The 24,909-nt window shown below is 30.4% G+C and overlaps 3 protein-coding genes across 5 annotated transcripts; 2 read left to right on the top strand and 1 right to left on the bottom strand.

The window, feature by feature from the left end:
- Window positions 1-502: 502 nt before the first annotated feature.
- LOC126679550 (uncharacterized) lies at window positions 503-6,065 on the top strand. Its single transcript, XM_050374599.1, has 12 exons — window positions 503-932; window positions 1,648-1,745; window positions 1,856-1,942; window positions 2,025-2,190; window positions 2,297-3,097; window positions 3,824-3,966; window positions 4,055-4,252; window positions 4,359-4,449; window positions 4,570-4,738; window positions 5,202-5,312; window positions 5,394-5,490; window positions 5,780-6,065. The coding sequence occupies exons 1-12, from the start codon at window positions 786-788 to the stop codon at window positions 5,841-5,843; spliced, it is 2,172 nt and encodes a 723-aa protein (XP_050230556.1). The 5' UTR covers window positions 503-785; the 3' UTR covers window positions 5,844-6,065.
- A 4,230-nt stretch (window positions 6,066-10,295) lies between these two features.
- Window positions 10,296-14,363, top strand: LOC126679552 (uncharacterized). The gene is made up of 9 exons (XM_050374603.2): window positions 10,296-10,639; window positions 10,715-10,761; window positions 10,827-10,929; window positions 11,087-11,173; window positions 11,878-11,961; window positions 13,140-13,193; window positions 13,473-13,553; window positions 13,904-13,949; window positions 14,089-14,363. The coding sequence occupies exons 1-9, from the start codon at window positions 10,394-10,396 to the stop codon at window positions 14,157-14,159; spliced, it is 819 nt and encodes a 272-aa protein (XP_050230560.1). The 5' UTR covers window positions 10,296-10,393; the 3' UTR covers window positions 14,160-14,363.
- A 2,971-nt stretch (window positions 14,364-17,334) lies between these two features.
- On the bottom strand, window positions 17,335-21,399 carry LOC126679551 (uncharacterized). Of its 3 annotated transcripts, none has more exons than XM_050374600.2 (5): window positions 21,082-21,399; window positions 20,944-20,988; window positions 20,490-20,786; window positions 20,236-20,408; window positions 17,335-17,681 (listed from the first exon to the last, which is right to left on the bottom strand). In XM_050374600.2, exons 1-5 carry the CDS (start codon window positions 21,380-21,382, stop codon window positions 17,502-17,504), a joined length of 996 nt encoding a protein of 331 aa, XP_050230557.1. In that variant the 5' UTR covers window positions 21,383-21,399; the 3' UTR covers window positions 17,335-17,501. The 3 variants fall into 3 exon arrangements, with proteins under 3 accessions (XP_050230557.1, XP_050230558.1, XP_050230559.1); XM_050374601.2 differs by having other exon boundaries at window positions 20,236-20,405; XM_050374602.2 differs by lacking the exon at window positions 17,335-17,681 and adding an exon at window positions 19,213-19,563.
- Between the last annotated feature and the right edge of the window lie 3,510 nt (window positions 21,400-24,909).

The raw sequence follows: 24,909 nt of genomic DNA, 5'->3' as shown, positions 1-24,909 counted from the left end.
ATAATCATTCTCTATATATTAGTAGTTATTTTAGACGGTAATGTTGTAGATAATAAAATGATTGTTGAAATTAAATTAATAAAGATTATTAAATTAGTTAACCAAATAATTTTTTTATAAGTTAAACTACTAATATTTTTTATTAATTGTTTTTTTTGAAACAATACATTATTTTAGCTAAGCATATATTTCATTAGTTTTTATTTTATAAAATTATAGTAAGTTATAGTTAAATGATTTTAGGTAATGGGTATAAATTATAATATTCATATTATTATTAATATATGAATTAAGTTTTCTTAATTTAATTTTTCATTCATGATAAAATGTTAATAAGAAATATCGTTGAAAAAATAAAAAATTAAAATAGTCTAAATAATTAAAATATAACTTTCAATAAAATATAAAAATTCAAGTTGAAATTTTACAAATATATTAAATGCATTGAATATGGCCACTCAAAAGATGTCATGTATTCAAAATTAAAGAAAGGAACGGAAACCCTAAAATTTGTACTGGCGCTCATCCATAAAAATTCCAAAAACCCCCAAAATCAAACGAATTTATCTAAATTCCCCCCAAAATTTTTCACTTTTGTTTCCTCAAATCTCTCCCGCCAAACAGTGAGAGAGGGAAAAGCAAAATTTTAAAAAATTCAACTCCGAATCCCCAAAACCCACACTCTCTTTCTCCAAATATCTCTCGCTCATTTCTTGCTTGACATATCCCGAACAATTTTTTGTTTTGTTTTGGTTTTGAAACAGTTCTGGAAAAAGAAAGCAGTTATGGCGGTTACTTCCACAGATCAAGAATTGGAAGGCGAAGTTATTGAGGTGGAGAAGGATAATAAGAAGAGTCGGTCAAAGTGCCCTGGTGTTCGTGTTCTTCATGGCAGAATTTATGATTCTGATAACGGCAAGACTTGTCACCAAGTAATTAACTTTCTTTCTTTCTTTTAGTTTTCTTGAATTGAAATGTCAATGCCCTTTTCTTGGTAATCTTTTTGGTCGTTTTAAAACTTTAAGCTCCAATTCCTTACATTCTTTTCTTTCCTGTGTTGTTGGTTCTTGATTTGTTAGGAAGTTCTTAAGCGTCTTGTTAATTATTCAAGCTCCATTTCTTGATTCTTGATTCTTGATAATTGTTGTTGCTATGGACCCATAATCTGACTTTAATAGAACCTGGAATTTGTATTCTATCAATGGGAAATCTATGAAATTTCTTCAAGTTCAGTTTTGATAATTGAGAGAAACATGGAAGAAAATGTTACTGCTGGGATCTCAATTTTAACTTGCATAGTGTATGTGTTTTAGATAAATTAATGTGAATTAATTGCAACAAGGGTTCTATTAGTAATTCTATATCCCCTGAAATTGACAATCTCAGTTGATTTGTTAGGTTTTATCTTCTTTGCCATTGTTATAGATGCACTTTTTTTGCTGGGCTTACTTGAAAGAAGATATTATTTCTGGGATCTCAATTTTAACCGGTGTAGTGGGTATGTCTCAGATAAATTTGTGGGAATTAATTACAACAAGGGCTCTATTAATAATGCTATTTTCCCATAAATTGACGATCTCTGTCTACTTATTAGGCGTTATCTTCTTTGTTGCTTTCTTTTTTCATGTTTTTAGTTAATTTCTGCAGTGCCGGCAAAAAACAAGGGATTTTACAGCCGAGTGCAAGAATATGAAAGGTGTTAACCGGTGCACCATTAAATATTGCCATAAATGCCTATTGAACAGGTTAGTATTTGTTGCTTTAGGTACCTTTATTATGTGACTAGCAATGGTGCAAAACTGTTGTCATTTTGAGTTTAAGCCTGTCTTCAATGAATGCTGATTTGCAATATTAGATACGGAGAGAAAGCTGAAGAGGTAGCTCTATTGGATAACTGGACATGTCCTAAATGTAAGGAAGTTTGCAATTGCAGCTTCTGCAGGTAAGTGCACGATATTCTGAATCATTGCATTATATATATAGCTTGTCATAGGGGCATATCTGATGCTCTTACTCTTTTTCAGGAAGAAAAGAGGTCATAAACCAACAGGTATACTTGTGCGCACGGCCAAGGTAAATGGGTTTTCATCCGTCTCAGAAATGTTGCAGATTAAAGGTCCTGAGAATTTTGGTTATGATCGGACTGTAAAAGCTTATGACGCTTCATCAGATAAATTGGCTCATGTAGAGGTTTGAATTGTTTTGAATTCTCTATGTGATGTTAATGAGGTTAGGCTACTTGGTTGATGAGATTTCTTATTCTGTATATTATTATGTCGTTTGATGTTTACCACAGGAGGAATTAGTTGCTTCACCAAGGAAATCAGGGAAAGAAAATTTTACAAATGATCTACATAGTAAGGACGAGGGCAATAGTGAAAGGAAGGATAGTAATGTAAGTTTAGGGGTGAGTATTAAAAAAAAGTCTAGACTTGCTGTTGATGAGAAAATTTCTACTAAAAAGGCAAAAGTAAATGGAAAAAATGAAGGTTCTTTGGTGGATGAAAGTGAAAATAAGACAGATTCTAATAGCATGTTGAAGCAAGAAGCAAGCAAAAATGAGAAGAAACATTCACAAGATGTTCTTAAGAAAGAAGCAATAAAGAATGCAGAGGCTGAGTGTGAGAAGGTGAAGACTGAGACATCAATGTCAAAGGGTGTTATTTTTGGTCTGGCTGCAAGTGAAAAGAGGCATGCAGTAAACAAAAGCATGATTAAGACACAGTCTGAAAAAATTCCAAAGAAAGAGATGACGAAATTTGAGAAGTTTGTAGATGTTAATGCAGTGGAAAAGAAGTCTAAGAAACAGTCTCAAGATGTTTCTAAGAAAGAAACAATAAAGAATGTTAAGGATGAAAGTAAGAAAGAGGAGACACAAATGTCAAGGGATATTGCTGATCCGACTGTCAATGAAACGAGGGATGATGTGGATTGCAAAATTAACAATAAGATTATAGATCTTCAGATCAAACACATTGAAGAGACTGTTCCATTGCCTTCAGGTACTTGCTTGACTGCTGTAGCAGGAATTGAGTTACCTCATGAAGATGCAGGCCATGCCCTACAATTTGTTGAGTTTTGTGCTGCTTTTGGTGAGGTACTTGTGAATCCGTTTCAGTTTATATTAGATGAAATGTGGTACTATGCATTACTTTTTGTTGTTTGGGATATTGTTTGTTAAGTTTATGGATACCATGATGATCTCTATCTATGTGTTTGGTTGACTAATTGTGTCTGTTTGCACTTTATGTCACTTGCTGCAAAGTTGCAAAGAGAAAAAAATATAATCTTCACCTATGTTACCCGGACTCTTCATTTTGCCCTGCCATACCCATGTGGAACATGACATGGCACTGACACGACACATGACATGGGTCCGACTCTTTTATTGACAGGTGGACACTTCAAGAAATAGAATTCATGAGAAGTTTATGTCATGTGGTAAAAAGACCATATCATGTATGGGGTTCGGTGTCATGTTTCGGTTCTTAAGAGCTAAGACTTTATTTATTGTTATAAACTTTTATTTGAGTTATTTGTTTTATTTTTTAAAACTACCATATGAATACTTTATGTCTAGTTTATACATATATATCCGTATCTAAGTACCCGAGTCCTATATTGGATCCATATCCCCGTATTTTAAGTGAAGAAAATTAGCGTGTCGGGTATGCGGATACATATCCATTTTGGACACCCATATCCGAGTCTAACATAGATCTTCACTATTACATTGGCATCTCCCAAGTCCTAATCATGTTCTCTCATCTTTATATATGTTTGTCTGTTCTTTATTTTTGGTCAAATTTTCTCCTGCCTTTAGGTTTTTGATATAAAAAAAGGGCAAGTTGAAGCTGTCATTCGAGAAATACTATTTGGCCGAAGAGGGCGCCGATCACAGAGCTCATTACTAGTACAGTTTCATATCAAATTATCCTCCCTGATACTAGAGGATATGGGAGAAGAGTAAGATACGTTTGCAGAGTGTTTAATTTTCAAATATATTTGCTTTTATGGAGATGAAAGAGTGAACCCATGGCTTTTTTTTGTTCAGGTCTCCGGTAGTAACTTCATCAAATGGTCAACATTTATGGCTAAAAGCTCTTGATAGATGTGTCTCTAACAGTAAATTCATGTCAAAGGAATTCCCTTCTGATTGCTTTGATGGGGGCAATGAAAGATATGATATGTTGAGCACCTCACAAAAGCTTAAATTGTTGAACTTTTTATGCGATGAAGCTCTTAATACCAAGTAAGCTGGATTGACAATTCATTTTGCATTTTGAGGTTCTTTTTGCTTTGATTATGTAGAATGAGAAATTAATTAATCTTTATGCTTGTTTTGGTGGTATTTTTAGTGATTTGAGGAGTTGGATTGATGGTCAACATTCTAAATTTGTTGAAAATGAGAAGGAAGCAAAAGAAAAGGTTCTTGCTGCAAAAAATAAGGTATTAAAGTAATTCCCATTGCATAATTTTGTCTGAAGTAACGTTGTGTTATTTTTTATTTTTTTTTGTAATGAACCCACTCTTCCCAATGTTCCTCACGTCCTTTTGAATTTGGTTCAGGAGAAAAGTTTGAAACAAAAAGTGCAGGATGAGGTGGCTAAAGCCATTATTGCCAAAAATGGTGCTCCCTTCTCTATTTCTGAGCATGATGCTATAGTTTCACAAATAAAGAAAGAAGCTGCTCAAGCTCATGCAGAAATGCTTGCAGCCATGGGAATGGTACCCCAAAGTACGAAATTTTCATTTTTTAAATCAATTATGTTATGTTTGTGTTTATCTTCAAAAATGTATTGACCTTCACTTGTTTGATTTCTTTGGGGTTTACGCAGTTTGTATAGAATTTAAACTAATTGAGAACTCTGATGGGTATACAGGCAAAGAAAAATTGTGTTCTCTATTGAACACTACATACAGTACATGATTCTCTCTCTAAAAAGAAAAAAAAACACATACAGTACAGGAAAATTATAAATGCCAGTACATAACAGCTTTATGCCCAGTCAAAAAGGGACATGTTTGGCGGGGTTTAATGTTTTATACAAACTAAACCTTAAATAAATGAACCAGGAATAAGTATTTTATTCTGAAAATCTCAATCATTTGCTGGTGGGATTCTGTATGACTTTGCGGTTTGTACTTTTTTTAATTGGACATGCATGCACAACTAATATGCCTCTGCATGCTGTTGTCAGAGAGAAAAAGATCCGATGCTGTTAGAACAGATCCTATTTTTCAGGATGCCAATGGTCATGTCTTCTGGAGACTAAAAGGCTATAGTGGCGAACCAGATATCTTGCTCCAAGGTTAGATTTCTTGGCTTACTCGAATTTCATTAAAAGATTTAACATTTAAGTTTTGAGCTGATAGTTCAATTTTGTATACAGATATAGGAAACTGGGATTTGATTGATCCTGAGGAGAAATGGTTTGTTTATAATTCTGAACAGAAGCAAGGGGTTGAGAAATACATATCCTCTTTAAGGTATGCAGAAAGCTGTAGCATTTACTTGAATGAATCTATTGATTGAATTTGCACTATCTTGAGAGTAGTTACTAAATGAGCATTAGTCAGGAATTTAATTAGGAAGATTCAATCATCATTCAAGTTATCATAAGCTGTGAAAATGATTGAATATGGATACCCACCTATTGGCCTCACACAGGCTCTATACTCTATTACCATGTGCATTCTTGAACTGTTATGAAGAAGAGTTATGCTAGAAATCAGATAAATTTCCTGTATGCCTAACCATTTGAATTTGTGATTTCAGGACTAAAAAGATTAGGGCTCAAAAAGTTGGTGAAATCCCTTCATTTGGACCTTGTTTCATGTAATCCCACTCCAATTTGAATGGATTTTCTGCTAGTTTATGTTACACTTGTTTACGTTGTGGGTCTATATGATCCTGTAAAGCACCTAAAGCTTGTCATTCCTTGATGGGATGTACAGACTATATTTAGTGCATTATTTTTGAAAAAAAAAAAGACTGTAATATCAAAAGCAAATTACTTACAGTCAAGTTTGAATGTGTTGCAAAGAGAAACAGTGTTATTTCATTCTGCGAACATTTTAACTTAGGCTTAATCACAAAAAACACCTCACTTTTTAGCCATTTTTCAGTTGCACCATGATATTGCAATTTTATCGGTTGCATCTAAATTTGCATCTTTGGGTTTCAATTCTACTCAAAATCAAATTGGACTCCTTTTCACTTGGGAAAAATTCATAAACACCCTTATAAAATACTCGTTTAAACTCTTTTCCACACAAAAAGTAAAAAATGAATGACTTTTATTTTAACTTTTTTTAAATGGAGAAGAAATCAATTTAGTATTTGAAGGTGGAACTGATAAAATTGCAACGTCGGGTGCATTTGAAAGGGGCTAAAAGATGGAGTTTTTTTAGTGATCAAGTCTTTAACTTAGTACTTTAACCTTCAGATTCTTCAACTAAATCATATGCGTTATCATTAGTTGACACAAATTATAGATTAGAAGTTTCCAGAGCCAACTAGAATGCAAGAGATGTGAGATTTTCTATTTGATTCGGCAAATACCCAAATTGGATGATGGAGTTGAAATTGGTTGTGACACAGAGAAGGAAGGCTGACAGAGAAGGCGATGGCAGTCAACCGCGTGATCATTCAACCTTCCAAATCTCAAGTAACGCCGCCCACATATTTCAAAATCTCATTCTCATAATTCTATTAAGTTAATAATACATCAATTTTTCGAGTTTCATTTTACTTTTTATATTTCAAATTCTCATTCCCGTTAACTTATTTTCCATCTCATATCACTAATTTTTATCAAACCAAAATTCACATATTTCTCAAGTGGATACCTCGTCATATTTATTAAGCCGAGATATCCGATTCAAATATATTAAAATTATAATTGAGATTTAAAAAATACAAAATAATTAAACAACAATTGGAGTAAGTGAGTGTTAGTTATTTTGTATCTTTTTTATTAAACCACATGTCCAAGTGAATAAAAATAGAGAAAATGTCATGGAATCCCTCAAAAATTGAAAAGTTTATGTTAGTGACCTATGATTTCATTTTTTGCAAAAATCTCTCAAATTTTAAAAAAACTTTCCATGCCTACCTTTTTATAATTACTCTTCCTATTTTATCCCTATAGTGTATTTTACCTATTGTGTTTTTGTTACACTCAATAATTTCCCCATTTTTTATAAATCAAACCATTGGTCGGAATATTATTGACCGGACCATTTCCGGTCAACGGCCGGTCAACGGGAGTCACGGCCGGTCAACGGAAGTCAACGGCCGGTCAACGCCGGTCAACGGAGGTCAACGCAGGTCAACGGCCGGTTGACATCAGGTCGGACCATTGCTGGTCGGACCAACAATGGTTTGTGGTCTAACCATTTTTAATGGTTGAACCAATGTTGGTTAGATAATTAAAAATTAAATATAATATTAAATTAGTCTGATTTAATTTATTTATTAAAAAATTACATAATAAAAAAATAAAAATATTTATATTTCACTTTTTATTCATACATGAGTAAAACTAGTAAGATTTTTCACTTGTTAAAATTGAAAAATATATTTTGTTTGTTAAAATTAATAAATATGGTGGTTCGGTGGTCGGACCGAAGTGGTCATGGTCGGATACGTGGTAGTGGTACCCGTCGTGGTGTGCGTAAACTCAATATCAACTCAATGTCAACTTCATTATTTATACTACTAAAAATAATTTATGAAATGAGATAAATTAATAGTAATTTGAATTAAACTATCTAAGGTTTTATTAAAATGAACAAAAAATAAATTTAAAATAAGTGAACTGAATATCAACTCAATATCAACTTAATGTGAACTCAATATAAACTTAATTTGAACTCAATATAAATTTAATGTCAACTTAATATCAGCGCAATGTAAATTTAACTTTAACTTAACGTCGACTCAATGTCAACGCAATGTAAACCTAATGTCATCTCAATGTAAACCTAATTAATGTCAACTCAATGTAAACCTAATGTCAACTCAATATAAACCTAATGTCAACTCCATATAAACCTAATGTCAATTCAATGTAAAATTAATATCAATATGAAGTAATTTTTTAGTAAATTGTTTTAATTTTAAAATGTAAACTAATATTAACTCAATGTAAACTTAATAAATCAATGTTGACTGAATGTGAACCTAATGTCTACTCAATGTCAACTCAATGTAAACTTGATATAAACTACGTGTCAATTCAAAGTAATTTTTTTAGTAAAATATTATAATTTTAAAAATTAACTTAATATCAACTGAAGGTCGACTCAATGTCTACTTAATGACGACTCAATGTAAACCTAACGTCAATTCAATATAATCCTAATGTCAATTCAATATAATTATAATATCAACTTAATGCAAACTTAATAACTCAACGTTGAATCAATGTCAACTCAATGTGAACCTAATGTTAACTCAATCTCAACTCAATGTGAACCTAATGTTCACTCAATGCCAACTCAATATAAACTTAATAACTCAACGTTGAATCAATGTCAACTCAATGTGAACCTAATGTTCACTAAATGTCAACTCAATGTAAACCCAATGTTCACTCAATGTAAATTTGATATAAACTACATGTCAATCCAAAGTAATTTTTTTTAGTAAAATATTATATTTTTAAAAATTAACTTAATATCAACTGAAGATCGACTCAATGTCTACTTAATGACGACTCAATATAAACCTAACGTCAATTCAATATAATCCTAATGTCAACTCAATATAATTATAATATTAACTCAATGTAAACCTATTGTCAATCTGAAGTAATCTTTTAGAAAATTATTTTAATTTTGAAATGTAAATTAATATCAACTCAATATAAACTTAGTAACTCAACGCTGACTCAATGTCAACCTAATGTAAACTCAATGTCAACTCATTGTAAATTACATGTCAATGCAAGATAAATTTTTAATAAATTATTATAATTTTAAAAATTAACTTAATATCAACTCAATTAACTTATATAATCTATTTTGAGTTTTTGTCGAGTTGATATTAAATTAATTGTGTTTGTAATACATTAATATATAAAATCTATTTAACTTAGTTTACTTTAAGTTAATATTTAATTTACACTACTATTAATTTAATTAGAGTAAATTTAATTTAAATTTTGACAAGAGTAATACTTTATTAGTGTTTTGTAATATATATCATTTATAATCAACCATTTTAGTAGGTTATATTTAGTTTATATGCTTTTTTATACATTATTAAAGAGTACATGTATTAATATTAAAGAGTAAATAAAGACAACAAGCATGTCTTGCCTTGGTGGTTAGGCACATGGACAAAGAGTGAGAGGTCATGGGTTCGAATCCCACTAAGAGCAAAATTATATTTTATTAATTCTTTTAAAATCTCACCACTACAGTTGACCGCCGCTGACCGGGAGTTGACCGCCGCTGACCGAGCTGACCGGGCGTTGACCGCCGCTGACCGCCGCTGACCGGGCGTTGACCGCCGTTGACCGGGCGTTGACCGGGCGTTGACCGGGCGTTGACCTCTGTTGACCGGTCGGTCGGGCCGGAATTTGACCGGTTGTCGGTTGTGGTTGGTTGGTTGGTCTAACCAAACCCATATTTGCCACGTGTCAACATTTTATTGACTAAAATATAGACCAATGAGATGTTGCCAAATAGTGAGGACAATATTGTCTTTTTTTTTTAATTTTTGGTTATGAGGGATTCTTGAAAACTTTTTTTTTTTTGGGAGATTTTTGCCAAAATCAAAATGGTGAGGGAAAAGTGAAACACTATAGCACTTTTGAGGGATTTGTGTAAAAAACCCATAAAAATATCACATAAAGTGTTTTTTTTTTGCCAAAAAAGGTAATTATATATAACATAAAGTGTTTATTTGTTAGTTAACAAAAAATATACAAATCCTAATTGATATCCAGAAAATATAAAGGAACCAATATTTTTCTATCAATGTCATTTTTATACCTTATCCCCTATTCATTATGGTGTTCATTAATTTTGAAAAAATATTGAAAGGTAAAATTAAGAAAAAGTTCAATATTTTTTTTATAAGAACATTTTATATGGAACATAAAAAATATAGGAATTTTTTTAAGACCAGATAAATGTAGTTAAAATTATTAGCAATAAATTAATTAAATAAAATTATACTCCATTTTAAATTTGACATTGTTCATTTTAATACTATATTTTAAATTTCCAACCCAAATTTGGAAATAAAAAAGAAAACGGTGGAAATGTGCCACGTAGAATTATAGTTTTGGCGGTTGGATTTGGTTTTGCAAGTAATCTGCTAACCTCTCGTTGGTTTCCCTCTCTGAAAAAGAATAAAATTTGAGTAGTTTCTTTGAAGATGAAGGCAGCGACAGCAGTAACCAAAGCTACAATCTTTAGCTTTAACAATGACCGATTCTCACTGTCACCGTCCCTGCTCCTAGTTCCATCACCACCTCGTCTTCCTTCAACTTTGACCCTTAAACAACACCGTCATGTGAAGCTACTGTTTGTTGCTAAAGCTGCCGATTCAACTCAGCCTTCTTCTACCGCCTCTTCTCCGGCTAAACCTGTTGTTTCTGATGATGAATTCTCTCTTGCCAAGGTTTTCTCCCTTTTCTTGCATCTGGGCTTTCTTTTTTAATTCGTCTCATGGTGTTATGTATCTTATGTGTTTCAGGTCTCATTTGGTGTAATTGGACTGGGTCTTGGAGTTTCACTCTTGTCGTGAGTACTTTTAATTGACTTTTTTTGTTTGTTAAAAAGGAAGCTGATTTTTGCATGAACTGCAGGTATGGTTTTGGGGCTTACTTTAATATTCTTCCAGGCTCTGAATGGTCTGCTTTAATGTTGACTTATGGCTTTCCTCTTGCAATTATTGGTATGGCTCTCAAGGTAATCTTTTTTCTCACTTCTCATCTCCATTTCAAAGCATACACAGTTCACATTTGAAGGGCTGTGTGTGTGCTTTGAAACCATACAAAGTGTCAACTGCTTTAATTTGATAGCACTGACTACAAATAGTATTGTATCCCTTTTGACTGATATGCAGTATGCGGAATTGAAGCCAGTTCCATGCTTAACTTATTCTGATGCTCAAATGATTAGGGAGACAAGTGCCACTCCAATCCTTAAACAGGTCATTTTGTCATCTCACTTTTCATTTATCAGCAGGTTGTTGCTATGTAATTTAATTCATAAGATTTATATTTCTGAGCGAGTAATTCAACTTGGAAGTCCTTGCAAACATATATCAGTTCAAGACAAATTCTTGGACTTCACATAAAGAGAGATTATGCAAGCATAGAAAATCTCAAAAATAATCTTTCACTTAAAAAAAGAGGAAAAAAAGTACAATTTCTACTTCATTTCAACTTTACTATTTGATCCTCTGTTAGAAATTTAGAAATTCCTTTAATTTCATTGTTTAATTTTCAATACCTTCTGTCACTGAATTAAGGATATAAGAATTAAGTAAAAGAAGATTTACTATGTGAAGTTATGTTTGTAGAAATATTCATTTGAATATTGTCTAATGGCTACACTGATAATATGGAGGTGGTAGGCTGGTTAATAGTGCTACTGTTGATGAATGTTGTGGTAGAAGTGGCAATGACATCAGTCCATTATTATATCAGTAATGCTGTTATTGTGGTGGTGTTGGCGGCAATGGTGGCATCGGGTTGGTGGTGAAGGTGTACTTCTGTTGGTTTATAGGGGTGGGAATGGTAGTATCTGGAAATATAGTGGTGATGCTAGTTAGGTTTAAGAATGTCACAATTCTTGGCTTTTATCTTCTATAGACAGTTTACTAAGTGAAATATCTCCTAATTCTTTAATTAGGTCAGAAATGATGTTATAAGATACCGGTATGGAGATGAGCAGCATTTGGAAGAGGCATTGCAACGGATTTTCCAATATGGTCAGGTATGCTAGTCTTTTCCACTCCATTCCCCTCCTCTCCCTTTTTTTTCATTCTTCCTCCTATTATCTGTTATATCATCTGATGAAGATAGCCGTATTTGTTTTAAATGCATGCATTCCTCCATCTATTGTCAGATTTAAAGTCCTGCTTCCATCCTTTTAAAAGCAGAGTCATGCATAGCTGTGGGCTATTGCATCTGCCTTTGGCTGTCATCATATCATACATTTCTTGCTATACTACATGGAAGCTTCTAGAGCTTTTCAGCATTTCGTTTTCGTTTCTATAAATGCTTTTGAAAATATATACCGTCATCTTGTATAAAGATATTGTTTCGTTGTCTCCATTCCATCAGCGGTTCTGTTTTCGTGCTACATAGCATATATGTGCTTAAATATAATTTGTTTGTAATAATATTATTGCTTACAATTTTATCTCCTGATGAGTAGTAATGTTTGGCTTACAAAGATCAGTCTGTTACATATCTAGATAAATTTTTAGAGAACTCTATATTGCATGTTACAGTGTGGCTCTAATACTGTACACTTCCCGTGACTGATGCTGTTATTCTAAATCCCTACTAATGATTAGGAATTGGATGTATTCTAAATCCCTACTAATGATTAGGAATTGGATGACCAGACAACTATAGGTATGAACAAATTTAGTTTCTTGAGAGCCTTAAATTTCAGGTTCTATGATGGACCAACCCTACCCATTGCATTGGTCCAAGCAGTGTAGCCTAATTTTCTCTTACAATTCATTTTGCGAAGGACAATAAATTTATACTATGTCGGTGTCCTCATTGATTCCTTCAAACAATTAGCTCTCATGTCCATTGGTAGAGAAAATTTCACATACTAATTTGGCTTCTGGTGGATAACTTGCTTTTCTATGTATTGTTCTACCATTACCTGCAACCTCTTAAACAGAATGCGATATGCAAATTTAATTTACAACTTGGCATTTATTACACGTTTTTTCTCGCTCATTGTTTCACTATTGAATGGAAATTGTTAAACAGAAAAATGCAACAAGGATTATTTTTTTCACTTTTGATACTTTAGGGTGTAAACTTCATTATAGCATCTATCTGACTGTGTTTTGGTGTATTTGTTAGATGATGATTTTTATTGTACGTGCTTGTGAATTGTATTTGCTGTCATAAATATCTTACATTCAGGGAGGAGGAGTTTCAAGGAGGAATGCACCTATTCTCCAGACGATACGCGAAGAGGTACATTTCCTTGATCTCCATTCAAAAACAATAGATGTTGATGTCTTAAACTCCTAGAACTATCTGAAATGAATAAATGCTGGTTGTTGGGCGAAACATCTTGTTGTTATTGTTTTGCATTTGTCTCTAGGTACCAATACAAAAGACCTCCATTGTAGCGATCTTGACTTGGAAATTATTTTAACTGAACCTTGCTTCCTAAAATGACATTCTAGGAATCCTCTTAGCTTATTGAGATTTGTAACCTCAGTTACTATATTGCTCATTTCGTTGTCTCAGGTCACTGAGGATGGTAGATACTGCCTAGTCCTGGTCTTTATGGCAAAAGCTTTACAGTTGTCAGATTTTGAGAAAAGACAGGTAAGCAATGACGAGATTGGACAGTGCACTTTTGAAGTGTTTGTTACATTTTATGCTTTGGTTCACGTTGCGTACGTAGCTTGTCACTTGTTCTTGGCTCGGCATTGCTAGGAGTGTGTAAAAACTAAACCAAACAGAAAATACCGAGCCAAACCAATAAATTTGATTCAGTGTGGTTTGAAATTATAGAAAAAGGTTGAATTTTCAGTTCAATCCGGTTTTAAAAGTAAAAACAACTTCAATTAATTTTGGTACCAATTGAACTGAAAATCAACAGAACTAACTTGGTAGTGAAATTCATTACATAATCAAATGATATGCAATACGTATGCTGAAATAATGATTTGCAGGCAAAATTTGCTTCATTCTTTGGACCGAACATCACAGCTGAAGTAGGTGAGCTTTACTTTTCAACCATGCAATCAATACATACACGTGTATTTTTTTTCCGTCATCGGATCTTGTCCTAGCTTAGCAAATGTTTATGTTTGTAAATTAGAAAAATTTGCACTTTGATTTACATTTTCATTTGCAGGTAAGGGGGAAGACAACCTGTATGAAGTAAAACTTATTGCAAACAAAAATGCAAATGCATCAGCTTCATGAAGGAAATGATGGTATCATCTAATTCTACTGTTTTAAGCCCTTTGTTCATTAACATATATAGGTTTATGGAAGTTCTGCATTCTTGTAATATAGTTAAAAGCAACAAAAGCATATACAAACTCAGCTGTATAATTATGAATGAGATGCTAACATTGAACAGCGCTGCACAGAATCGTAACGAACAAGCAACAGTATTTAAATTAATATGTATACTTTGCTTAACACAGCTATTTCACAATTTCTGCATTTACAATGAAGCTTTTCCTATGGTTACTCTACTTTATTTATTAATTTCACCATTGGAGATAATAATTCATCCACGGTGTAAAATTGCCATTAAATAGACACATCTCTTAAGTTAAATATATATTTATTAGTAGAGGTTTCAAATGGATATGGTTTTTTGATTAGAAACTAAAGGAAAGACATCTATTTCTATTTATAGAGGTGTCAAATAAACAAACAAGCATACCAAAAGAAGTAGATGAAAACTATTTTATCCCAATAAATATATGTTTTAGTTTTCTGCATTAATTAATTAATATAATTTTTACAGTTTCGCAAGAACATCAAAAGATCACATCTTCAATATTATTTTTTATTTTAAAGAGTATTCATTTATATAAAATAAAGGATATTTAAAGAAAATTAATTTTAATTTTATTGACTCCCTAATAATAATTCTTATATTATTTTATTTTTATAACTATTAGTTTATTTTCTTTTTAATAACTTATTGTTTATGTTTGTATTGAAAAATATTTAATTTATTTTAAATTTTGAAATGTTATCAATAAAATATATAATATGAAGATAAAAATTCACTTTCTATTTTAGATAATAAAGAGTCAATTAAACTTTTATCAAATATGAATCGAAATGTTTTCCAAATTCAAAATCGATAAAAAGTTCGATATGACTGTGTAGGTTAAAGACTTTTTTAAGTTAGATCATTGAGTTTTAAAATTGCTCATCAAAAGTTTATTATTTTCCTTCCTAAAGCAGGCAGGCCTTCTATCTATTTATTATTTTTTTTTATTTTTTTTTTAATTTGTTTCAATTGTTTAATAGTTTTAGATATTAAATAAATTACAATTAAAATAAGTAGAACCTATTATTTAATAAATTTACTACTTTATTATAATTTATTTCAAAAGGGTTGATAAATTATCATATAAACTATGATCATTTGACCTATTTATTAGAAAAAAAATCCATTCATCTTTATCATGTTAATCCGTTAAATAAACACATCATATTCATGTTTGAATTTTAACACGATTAATTAAATAAAAATATGTTTGAATTTACGAATATGTATGTATTTAGATGTATATATTTATGAATTTATGAATATGTACATATAAATTTATGAATATTATCATATGTGTTTATATGATATATGCGAGTTAAATATAACAAGTTAATCTATTAATATAATTAATTGAATAGATTTAAACATGTCATTTACGGATTAAGCATATTAAATATGATTAGTTTATTATCTAAAGTTTTAAATAGATTAATCTATTTATGATTCAAATTAGCATAAACTCGATCTGCATTCATTTAAGGGAAAGATGCAAAAAATGACGCTAATATATATAGTTCACATCTCTTGTAAACAGTTCATGTATTTCAAATCTTAAAAATAATTCGAACGTCTTGAAAACGCATTAAAAAGCTCAATTTTGTTTACACTGTTTAACATTGTCTAATTTTTGTGTTTTTAATTAATTAAAATATTAGGGTCATTTTTGAAGTTTGGAATATATGAAATGCACCTTCTCCTTTCTTTTAATTATGTTAATCATCATTTAAATGGGTCAACGATATATATTGAAAATTATCAGCCCTACGTGTCGCTGTTTCCAGGTAGATTAATAAGATAAATATTGTCTTTAGGATAGTGAAAAATACACTCCTTGGATATGGTTTTAACATCATAATTTTTTTTTAAAATACATCATAATTTATGTAGCACATGAGTTGTGTAAAATGTAGACAGTTTCCATAAAAACCAAGACATGAAATAAATGACCCTCAAAAGTTTCATTTTCATTGTCTGAAATTGTCTCCCTTTACAAGATATTCGAATATCATGTGATTGCTAATAATAATCTTCTACAAAACTTTAATTTCTTGTTAAATTGTTATGTGTAAAAAAACAAGCAGAAATAGAAGAAGATTTCTATTCTAAAGCCAAAAACAAAAGGAGTATATGCACGTGAACTAACCTACAAAAACTTAACATCATCACTTATTAAAGAAAATACAACATTAAATATGTCATAAAAATTCACCAACTTTACATATTTTTTTAATTTAATTACGTTTTTAAATTTTTCATAAATATACATTAATTTTTATTTTTTTAAATTCATACACGTGTTGATGTGTCACTCATTTATTGATTAAAAATGACTTACACCTCAACAAATTGCACCAATAAATGAGTGACACGTCAGCACCATTTATGAATTTGGAAAAAAATGAAAGTTGGTGTATGTTTATGAGAAATTTTTAAAAATGTGACAAAATTGAAAAAACGTGTAAAATTGGTGAATTTTGATGGCATTATCCTTAAATTAAATCCCATCATTATATTACCACTTTCTTTCATCTCTGTCCTTCAATTTCTCAATCTAAGATGCAATAAGCACATATACATGCATACCAAATAATATGCAACCTTTTCTTTTAAGCAAGAACTACTATTATGGATTTTCTTTCTGTTCAAATCCTACTTCATTTTTCAAAGTTAAACATTACCGAAATTTTAAGATAATTTTTACCGAAATTTTAACAATATAAAAAGTGTTTCAAACCAAAATGAACCAAATTAATTGTTTTGGTTGATTTTTTCAGTTAAACTTTCACTGAATTTTTTATATCCACAACCTAACCAAATTGAATAAGTAATTTTCGTGTAATATGAAACCAAACAAATAATTTTTATATATCAAACCAAATAAATAGAATTTACTGGTTCGTATCGATTATTTGGGTTTGATTCGAGTTTTGCACACCACATAACAACTATCACGGTTAATTAGGTCAAAATTATCGTATTTTCTTTTATTTAAAACATTATTATTAAACCCTTAATGTTTTATTCTCAAGTAAATAAAATCGCTTCCATTATCTAATACTTAAATACCTAAGAGAAACCATAATCTTTAACGTATACATATATAACACAAAAAAACAGCAATTTTGACCTAATTTCACTAGTAGAGAGGAAATATCCCACCTTTTTATCATGGAAAGAACAAGAATTATCATGAAATGCCTTCAAAAACTAATAATGCTTGACTATTCTATGATACAGTTTAGTGATAATTAGCATGTTTGATGATTAAAAAGAAATAAAATTTTATTTCTTGATTTATGTTTATCTCTTTGCCTTTTTCTCATCCATGACAAGCAACCACCTTGCATGCTGCTGCACTTTCTCATTTCTTTTTTCTTTACTTCCACTTTTTCAGTTTCTTCTTTTTCTTTTGTTTCTTTGTCTTCAACCTGCACAATTCAATTCACATCACTACTACTTTTTGCTACCATTCATTTTTGAATTGTTCTATTTACATTTATTTCTACTTCTTATTGTTTTGCTACATTAGGAATATTCTTATTCATTCTTGCAAATTTTGTTTCTATAAATATATAACTAGATTCTTTTTCTTATTGTTTCTAAGTGTTTTGACTCGTCAACCTTTGGTGGTACGATGCAAAATACTTTTGATCTTTGGAAGGTAGATGTTAGTTTGTTTTTTTAATATTCGAATTTGTGACAATTATGCACCACAAAAAATGAATCTAGAAACTAAGGTACATAATAAAAGTATTGATGTCATCGAAGAATTTAATTTGTAAAAATAAAATTTCATTTAACATCTCAACTTACTTTAAGTATAAATTAAATCAAAATTTATGCTATGCAATTGTAGTAATTTTTAATAATCTAGTATAAATAAAAAACAATCATTTTTTATCGAAAAATTAGCATAGTGATATAGTATTTTTTTTTAAATCTTGAACTAATTTAAACTAAAAATAAGTTAAGTTAAATTAAACTTTTATTCGTTTTATCAATTATGCACTTTGATGACATTAAAATTTAACCTGAAAAAACAATCAAATAACTTAAACACTAGAGAAGTAATTCACTCTAAAAGATATTGTATAAACTGATAGATACTACCTAAAGTCAAAAAATTATAGTAATTGTCCCTATTAATAAACTTAAACATGGTAGAATTGACAAAAAAAACTCATAATTGAGATTCAAGCAATTTAGTTAAGCATGTCCTTAGGAAAATCCAACACTTAAAATAATGAAACTTAAATTTCAAAAGCTAGTTCATCATTTTAGCATGAACATCCTTTTCAACTAGTTAGGTGTTCTGCCATATACATGAAGTTTCCTAGGGCTAGTGACAACCTTCCAATAATTAAGGGCTATAATTTTTTCAGGATCATGCAGTTCTGGTTCAAATAATGTCAAAAACATATGGTTCAAATTTCTCAAGTACATGAAGTTTTGTTTTTTGACCTATTCCAATTTGATGAACTGAATGCAATACCTCAAAATTTCCAAGACTTGTATAAAAATGTACCCTTAACTAGTTCATTGTGAATGATAATGCAGAACTTTGAATGCCATGATAAATTTTGTTAATATTCCTGAAACACATGACTATTTATCCAAAAAGAAGAAAGAAGCTGCAAAGTGGACAGTGTGTTGCAGTTGTCAATAACAGCCCACAAAAGAATCAAACAAAACACAGAAGCAAACGAGCTAAATATAAAAGATAAGAGGTGCGAAATTGACACATCATTACATAAAACAAACAAGTGACTTCAAGAACAGAAAAACAGCCCATAAATGAATCAAGAAAAAGATTGGAGGAAGTGGGATTTTTTTAAAAAGAATGGAAATGTAATAACTTGGTTTGAAAGTTTGAAAGTAGTAACGTGATGAGTTTTCACTTTTAACAGTTTTACTTCAGAGGTAAAAGAAAGAAAAGAAATGGAGTAAGAGAGATAGAAATACATAAATAAAGCTTTTGTTGTCAGAATAATGTTACTGAAGAACATAGATAAACACAAATGAATGTTTGTTCTATTTAGCAGGCTGCCTGAAAGCCAATAATTGCATGGAAGTTTTGTTTTTATTAAAATTACTTTTAGATGACACTACAAATCACATAATTATTCCATGCATTTCATTGTATGTATTAATGGCTGTATAATTCGACCGGAGAGTTTCAAGTTCGATCAAATAAAATCGATCCTAATTAACAGTCGAGATTAGTTCATTGTACTTCCACTGAACATGAGATATTTCCAATATGTATGCATCATGTTGTTAAAAAAAGGACCCAAGTCATCTGCTAGTCCCCTACATTGATAAGGTAAAGATAACTAGATATATTAGTATGTTAAATCTGTATGCATTTGGGTCACACATATACACTTCATTGAACCATTGCTAAATGGCCTACAGGGACCAATCTATAACTATCCAGTCCCCCACCTAGGATACTGTGTAATAATATGACATCAATGAGGCAAATCTTATATTTTTATCCAATCTATAGAGACCAGCCAATCAGCAAGAGAGAGAGGTATGCAAAACATTAATGCATCAAGACAAATGTCCAGAACAGCTTTAATGAAACAAGAAAATGGCAAGAAAGCTTTGAACTCAACTTTTTCAGGTCTCGAATTTGCCTTATGCAAGTACTAATAAAATCTTCTCGTATCAATGTTCTTCCTCAGTTAGCAGAAAGAACAAGAAGAAATGTTCAAAGGGTACATATAAGATTATGTTAATCCTATTTAATGCATGTGGTCCTATATAAAATCTTTAGTTATGATTTAATAGGCAATATAGGGTTCATTTAGTTTCTTCTAATTAAAGAAATGCCTATACTAGATAGATACACTAAAATCTTACTTAGACAACAAAATCTTAGGACTATTAGATTCAGATTGTCTGTCTAAAATTCAGGCAAATTTTGGTAAATGTGTTTTAAACTCTAATCATACTCAAAATATAAGAAAAACATACCTTTTCTTCATCTTTCAATTTCCCCTTACAACTAGGAGAATTTTCACATTTCTTGAAATATGTTTCTGTCATAGGAGGAGTTGATGCAGGACTAGAACTAGTTGAACTAAGATCAGGAGGTGTGCTTTGTGTCCCAACATCTCTAGTACTCATACCCTCCATTTTCTTCTCTACTTCCAACACAACAAACAGTAAATTATATGAACAAACTTTTAACAAGCTTTGTTTTAAATGCACATATGAATTTCAAGAACCTTGAATTGGGAAATGAAGAGCAGACTCATGATCTGCTGCCTGCTGCTTTGCATAGATTTGCCTCAATGGGTTAGAAGAAGAGTAAACAAGAGGAGCAGACATTGTAATTCTGTTTATCGTCGAGCTACGAAACGATCTTCCACTGAGTGTTTTAGCTGATAAACATTCCATTGGTACTTCTCCTGAAAGAGGATTACATATGTATTTCTCTGCTTCATTCCATTTTGAATTCAATGCAAAACCATCTGGTGATGAACATTCCCAACTATTATACCCTACTGCTCTTGCCTGCAATGCTGCACATTTCATTCATGAAACCAAAATCAACAATGATAAAACAAAGCCACCTTTCATAAACTATGTTGCACGAAAACTTCTCGAGTCCTACGTTCTGCATTTCATTTCCATTTCCGAAAACGCTTCTCAAACTCTAAAACTCTAAATGAATAATACCTTTAAGAGCAGTAGTAAAGGAGTACGTTGACGGGTCAATCTCATCTGAAAAATGAAAATAACATGGAATTAACAGTAAATAAAACTGTGGTTTGATTGAACTATATAAAAACGGAGGAAGCAAATAGGAATATTAACCTTTAAGAGGGTAACCAGGAGAAGAAGCAGTGCTGGAGATAGTAATGGATGATCTAAAAGACCTGGCAGCATCTTCTCTAAAACTTCTGATATGTGATCCTGAAAATCTTCTTGATCTTGTATTTTCTCGACTGATTTGAGCCTTTAAACCCCATTCTCTCAGACTGAAGTCACCTGCTGAAGTTGGTTCTTGAAGATTTTCTCTTCTTTTTGAACCGTAAATTTGAGATTGTTCCATTGAAGCAGTTATATTGGTAGCAGCAGTGGGTGCCATGAAGGAAATCAAGTTCTGCTTTTGCATTTGATGCTCTAGCCTTTTGTATTCTGATTTTATATGTGTTTTTAAATTTATTATTTTATTTACTTTTTGCCATGTCAGCATTTGTATGATGATACTTGGCATCATTTTACCAAATTTTGTTTCTGATTCATCATTCTAGAACAGAGTTCCCCAAGTGTTCTAAGTTTGAATTAATAGGAAAATTAAGGTCTAATTGCCAAAATAATTCTAAACTTTCTCTATTTTTCGATTTTAGTACCATTTATTTTAGAGCAAATTACTATGAGCCCTCCGCATATATCATAATTCACAATTTGTTATATTTTATTTAAAAAGTAAACAATTTGGTACCTCACTTTTAATTATACAAACAATTATTACAACTTTCTGATAAATTTGGGTGCCACATCATTAACAGAATTAAAAGTGGAGCATCAAATCGTTTAAAAATAAAATATCAAATCGTTAACATAATTGAAAGTGAGGTGCCAAATCGTTTCAGAATGAGGAACAAATTTTTAACTTAATTGATAAGGAAATTGAAAGTGAGGTTTGATTTTTAAATAATAGGTATCAAATTGTGAATTATGGCAAATATGGGAGTCTCATAATAATTTGCTATTTTTCATATATACTTAGTCCTAAAATGAAAATTAACTCTTAATTTTTTTTTAAAACTTTTTTTTAAGACTTAGACTTAGAGCATTTCTATTGCAATACTACTATTTATGAAAATTTTAGCATACAATAATAAAATGCTATAGCATTTTATTTTGATTTTGTAAAATATAAAATATTAAAAAGAAGTGACACAATTATTTAATATGATAATGATTAATAATTTAATTAATACTTTTTAGCAGATAATTTCTTTTAGTTATATATTTTTCTAATATTGTAATTTTTTAATTTTTTGATACAATAAAGAGTTTTTAACAAAATTATTAGAAGAATCAATGATATAAAATGAATTATTTTGCATATTTTTTATTATATTGGTGTATGATCTACTATTGATATTGTTATTGGATACTATAATTTTAATTAATAATAAATTAGTATTGGGTGCTATAATTTTAGCATGTGCTATCGTTGGTGTTAAATTTAACACATACATATATGTTAAATTCAGCATTAAATAGAGCACTATATTAAAATCGGATTAAGATTCAATACTAAAGAATATAGCATTCACATTTTTATTTATTTGAAATCTGATTTTATGTCATTTATTAAATTATCATTATCTACATGCAAACTGTTATAATTTGAATTTAAAAACTTAAGTTTTGTAAGAAGAAGACATCATCCTTTTTTGTAGATTACAAAGTTACAGAATGATGACATTTGATTATAAGAGTGTGTTGATGTATCTATTGGATAATTTATTGCAGAAATTGAGTACTATAATTCAATCATTCTTCTTTATTTTCTTGCTTAGTAATTGTCAGACATACACGTCACAGGCCGATTGCTAGTGCCACACTTTACATGGCAAATTTATTCGTGTCACACAGAATCAATGATTGTAAAATTAAATTATTTATGAGTTGGTTCGTCCATTCATAAATGAATTTGGTTAGGGCCGCCTGTTCTAGTGTTGCATGTCAAGAATTTGGTTTTCATATTTTTAAATTCAAATCCACTCAATTAAAATCAGTAATTTTCATAAAAAGAAAATCAGTAGTTCGAACTCGGCTCTTGGATAAACCACTTGAATTTATATTTTACAACTGAACCAATTAAAAATGAGCTTATTCCTTTTAAATTTTAAATATCAATTTTTATTCACTCTTTAATCATTTTGAGGAGATAAATATACGGTTTTAATTTATTCACGGCAAAACATAGAAAACCATTAAGATCTGATAATTTCAAATAGCGTGTTCCGCTCAAATTTAAATTCTAAAATGATAAATAATTATATTATATTTATACTCTTATTTTCCAACAAATTAGCAACCTGCAATAGTTCACCTCACTAAACAATTATATGATTCATGGATCGGGATTAGATAAGAATTTTCCATCGCGTAAACACTATATTAAGAATATTAATTTAGACAGGTGTATCAGTGGCTATCTGAATATAATGATATTCGTAAATTATTGTGAGTCCTCCCACATATAATTTGATATCTTTTATTTAAAATTTTAACGATTTGCTATTTTACTTTCAATTCTGTCAATAATGACTTATGTTTGTTCCGTTATAACAAATTGGTATTCACTTTCAAACAATTTACTACATTACTTTCAATTACATTAACAGTTTAGTATCTCATTTTCAAACGATTTGATACCTCATTTTCAATTCCATTGACGATTTGTTAATCATATAAGTGAGGTGCGGAATCGTTTGATTTTCAAACAATAGATACCAAATTGTGAATTATGATATATGGGAGGCCTCACATTAATTTTCTCTATTTTTTATTATCTAATCTGTAAAAATTAACTAGAAACAATTAAAAGAATAAATATAAATATAAATAATAATTAATGACAACTAAATTTATTGTAGAGAACCAACAATGTAATGACAATTAAATTACGTGCATATGAATGCAAACTGTTCTAACAAATTTACTATCTTTGATGTAGAGAAATACATGTGATGATTTTTTTTAAAATTTAGACTTATTTCTTTCTCAAGGTAAGCAATATTGTAATTCAACTATCGAATCTCAGCTGCATAAACTTAAACCAACATTAAAATATGATGGATTTTATTAAAAACAAAGCGATCTTGAAAATAAGTATATGATTTTTCTATTTATATAAATTCATCAAACATGAACTAAAATTCTTGATTTCCTTAATGTAAAAATAACACCTCTATGTACTTATTAGAGTTAGGTTAAAATTGAAGTTTTAAAAGGTTGAGAATCAAATGAAAAATGTCAATAATGCGGAGTATTTTTGAGCAATTATACCTTCATTAAATAACAAGTCTATTTTATGGTTCCCTCATGCATAACCTAAGTGTTAAAGACAATATATAATTGGATCAACAAATTCCAATTCGATTCTCCTCTTTCCATTGTAATGAAGCAAAAATGAAGAGCTATATTTATAAATTTATTATAGCTAGATATCAAAAGGTTAGGGTGTTATCAACATGGTAGCTAGGTTATTTTGTACTTAGGAGAGCAAAAGGATGCATTATTAGTGCTTCCTTTAAAAGAATCTAATAGGAGGGTGACAATAATAAAAATGGTCCATACATAAGGAAGAATATGTGTCTTAGTTTGTGGTGAGTAGTATGCATGTGCAATTTGCAATTTGCATGTGTTGTGATTGTCATAAACATTTTCATCATCTTCATGAAAATGATTGAGAGATAGGGTTTCCTCCTCATAAGTCATAATATGGGTCCAATTCCCCAACCCCAAAACCATAGATAGGGTTTCACCAATGATCATAGCCATCTGTTTTTGTCTCAAGTGTTTATGCAATGTAGGATTCATGTCAAACAGATTCTTCTTCTTTGATTTTGGTTTGCTTTGGTCTTTCTCTTTTTATTATGCTTCATTTATTATCTAAAG

This window comes from Mercurialis annua, linkage group LG4 (genome assembly GCF_937616625.2).
Source record: "Mercurialis annua linkage group LG4, ddMerAnnu1.2, whole genome shotgun sequence".
NCBI classification, from domain to species: Eukaryota; Viridiplantae; Streptophyta; class Magnoliopsida; order Malpighiales; family Euphorbiaceae; genus Mercurialis; species Mercurialis annua.
Note: the sequence above shows the minus strand (reverse complement) of the source record. Positions and strands in the feature narration are given on the sequence as shown.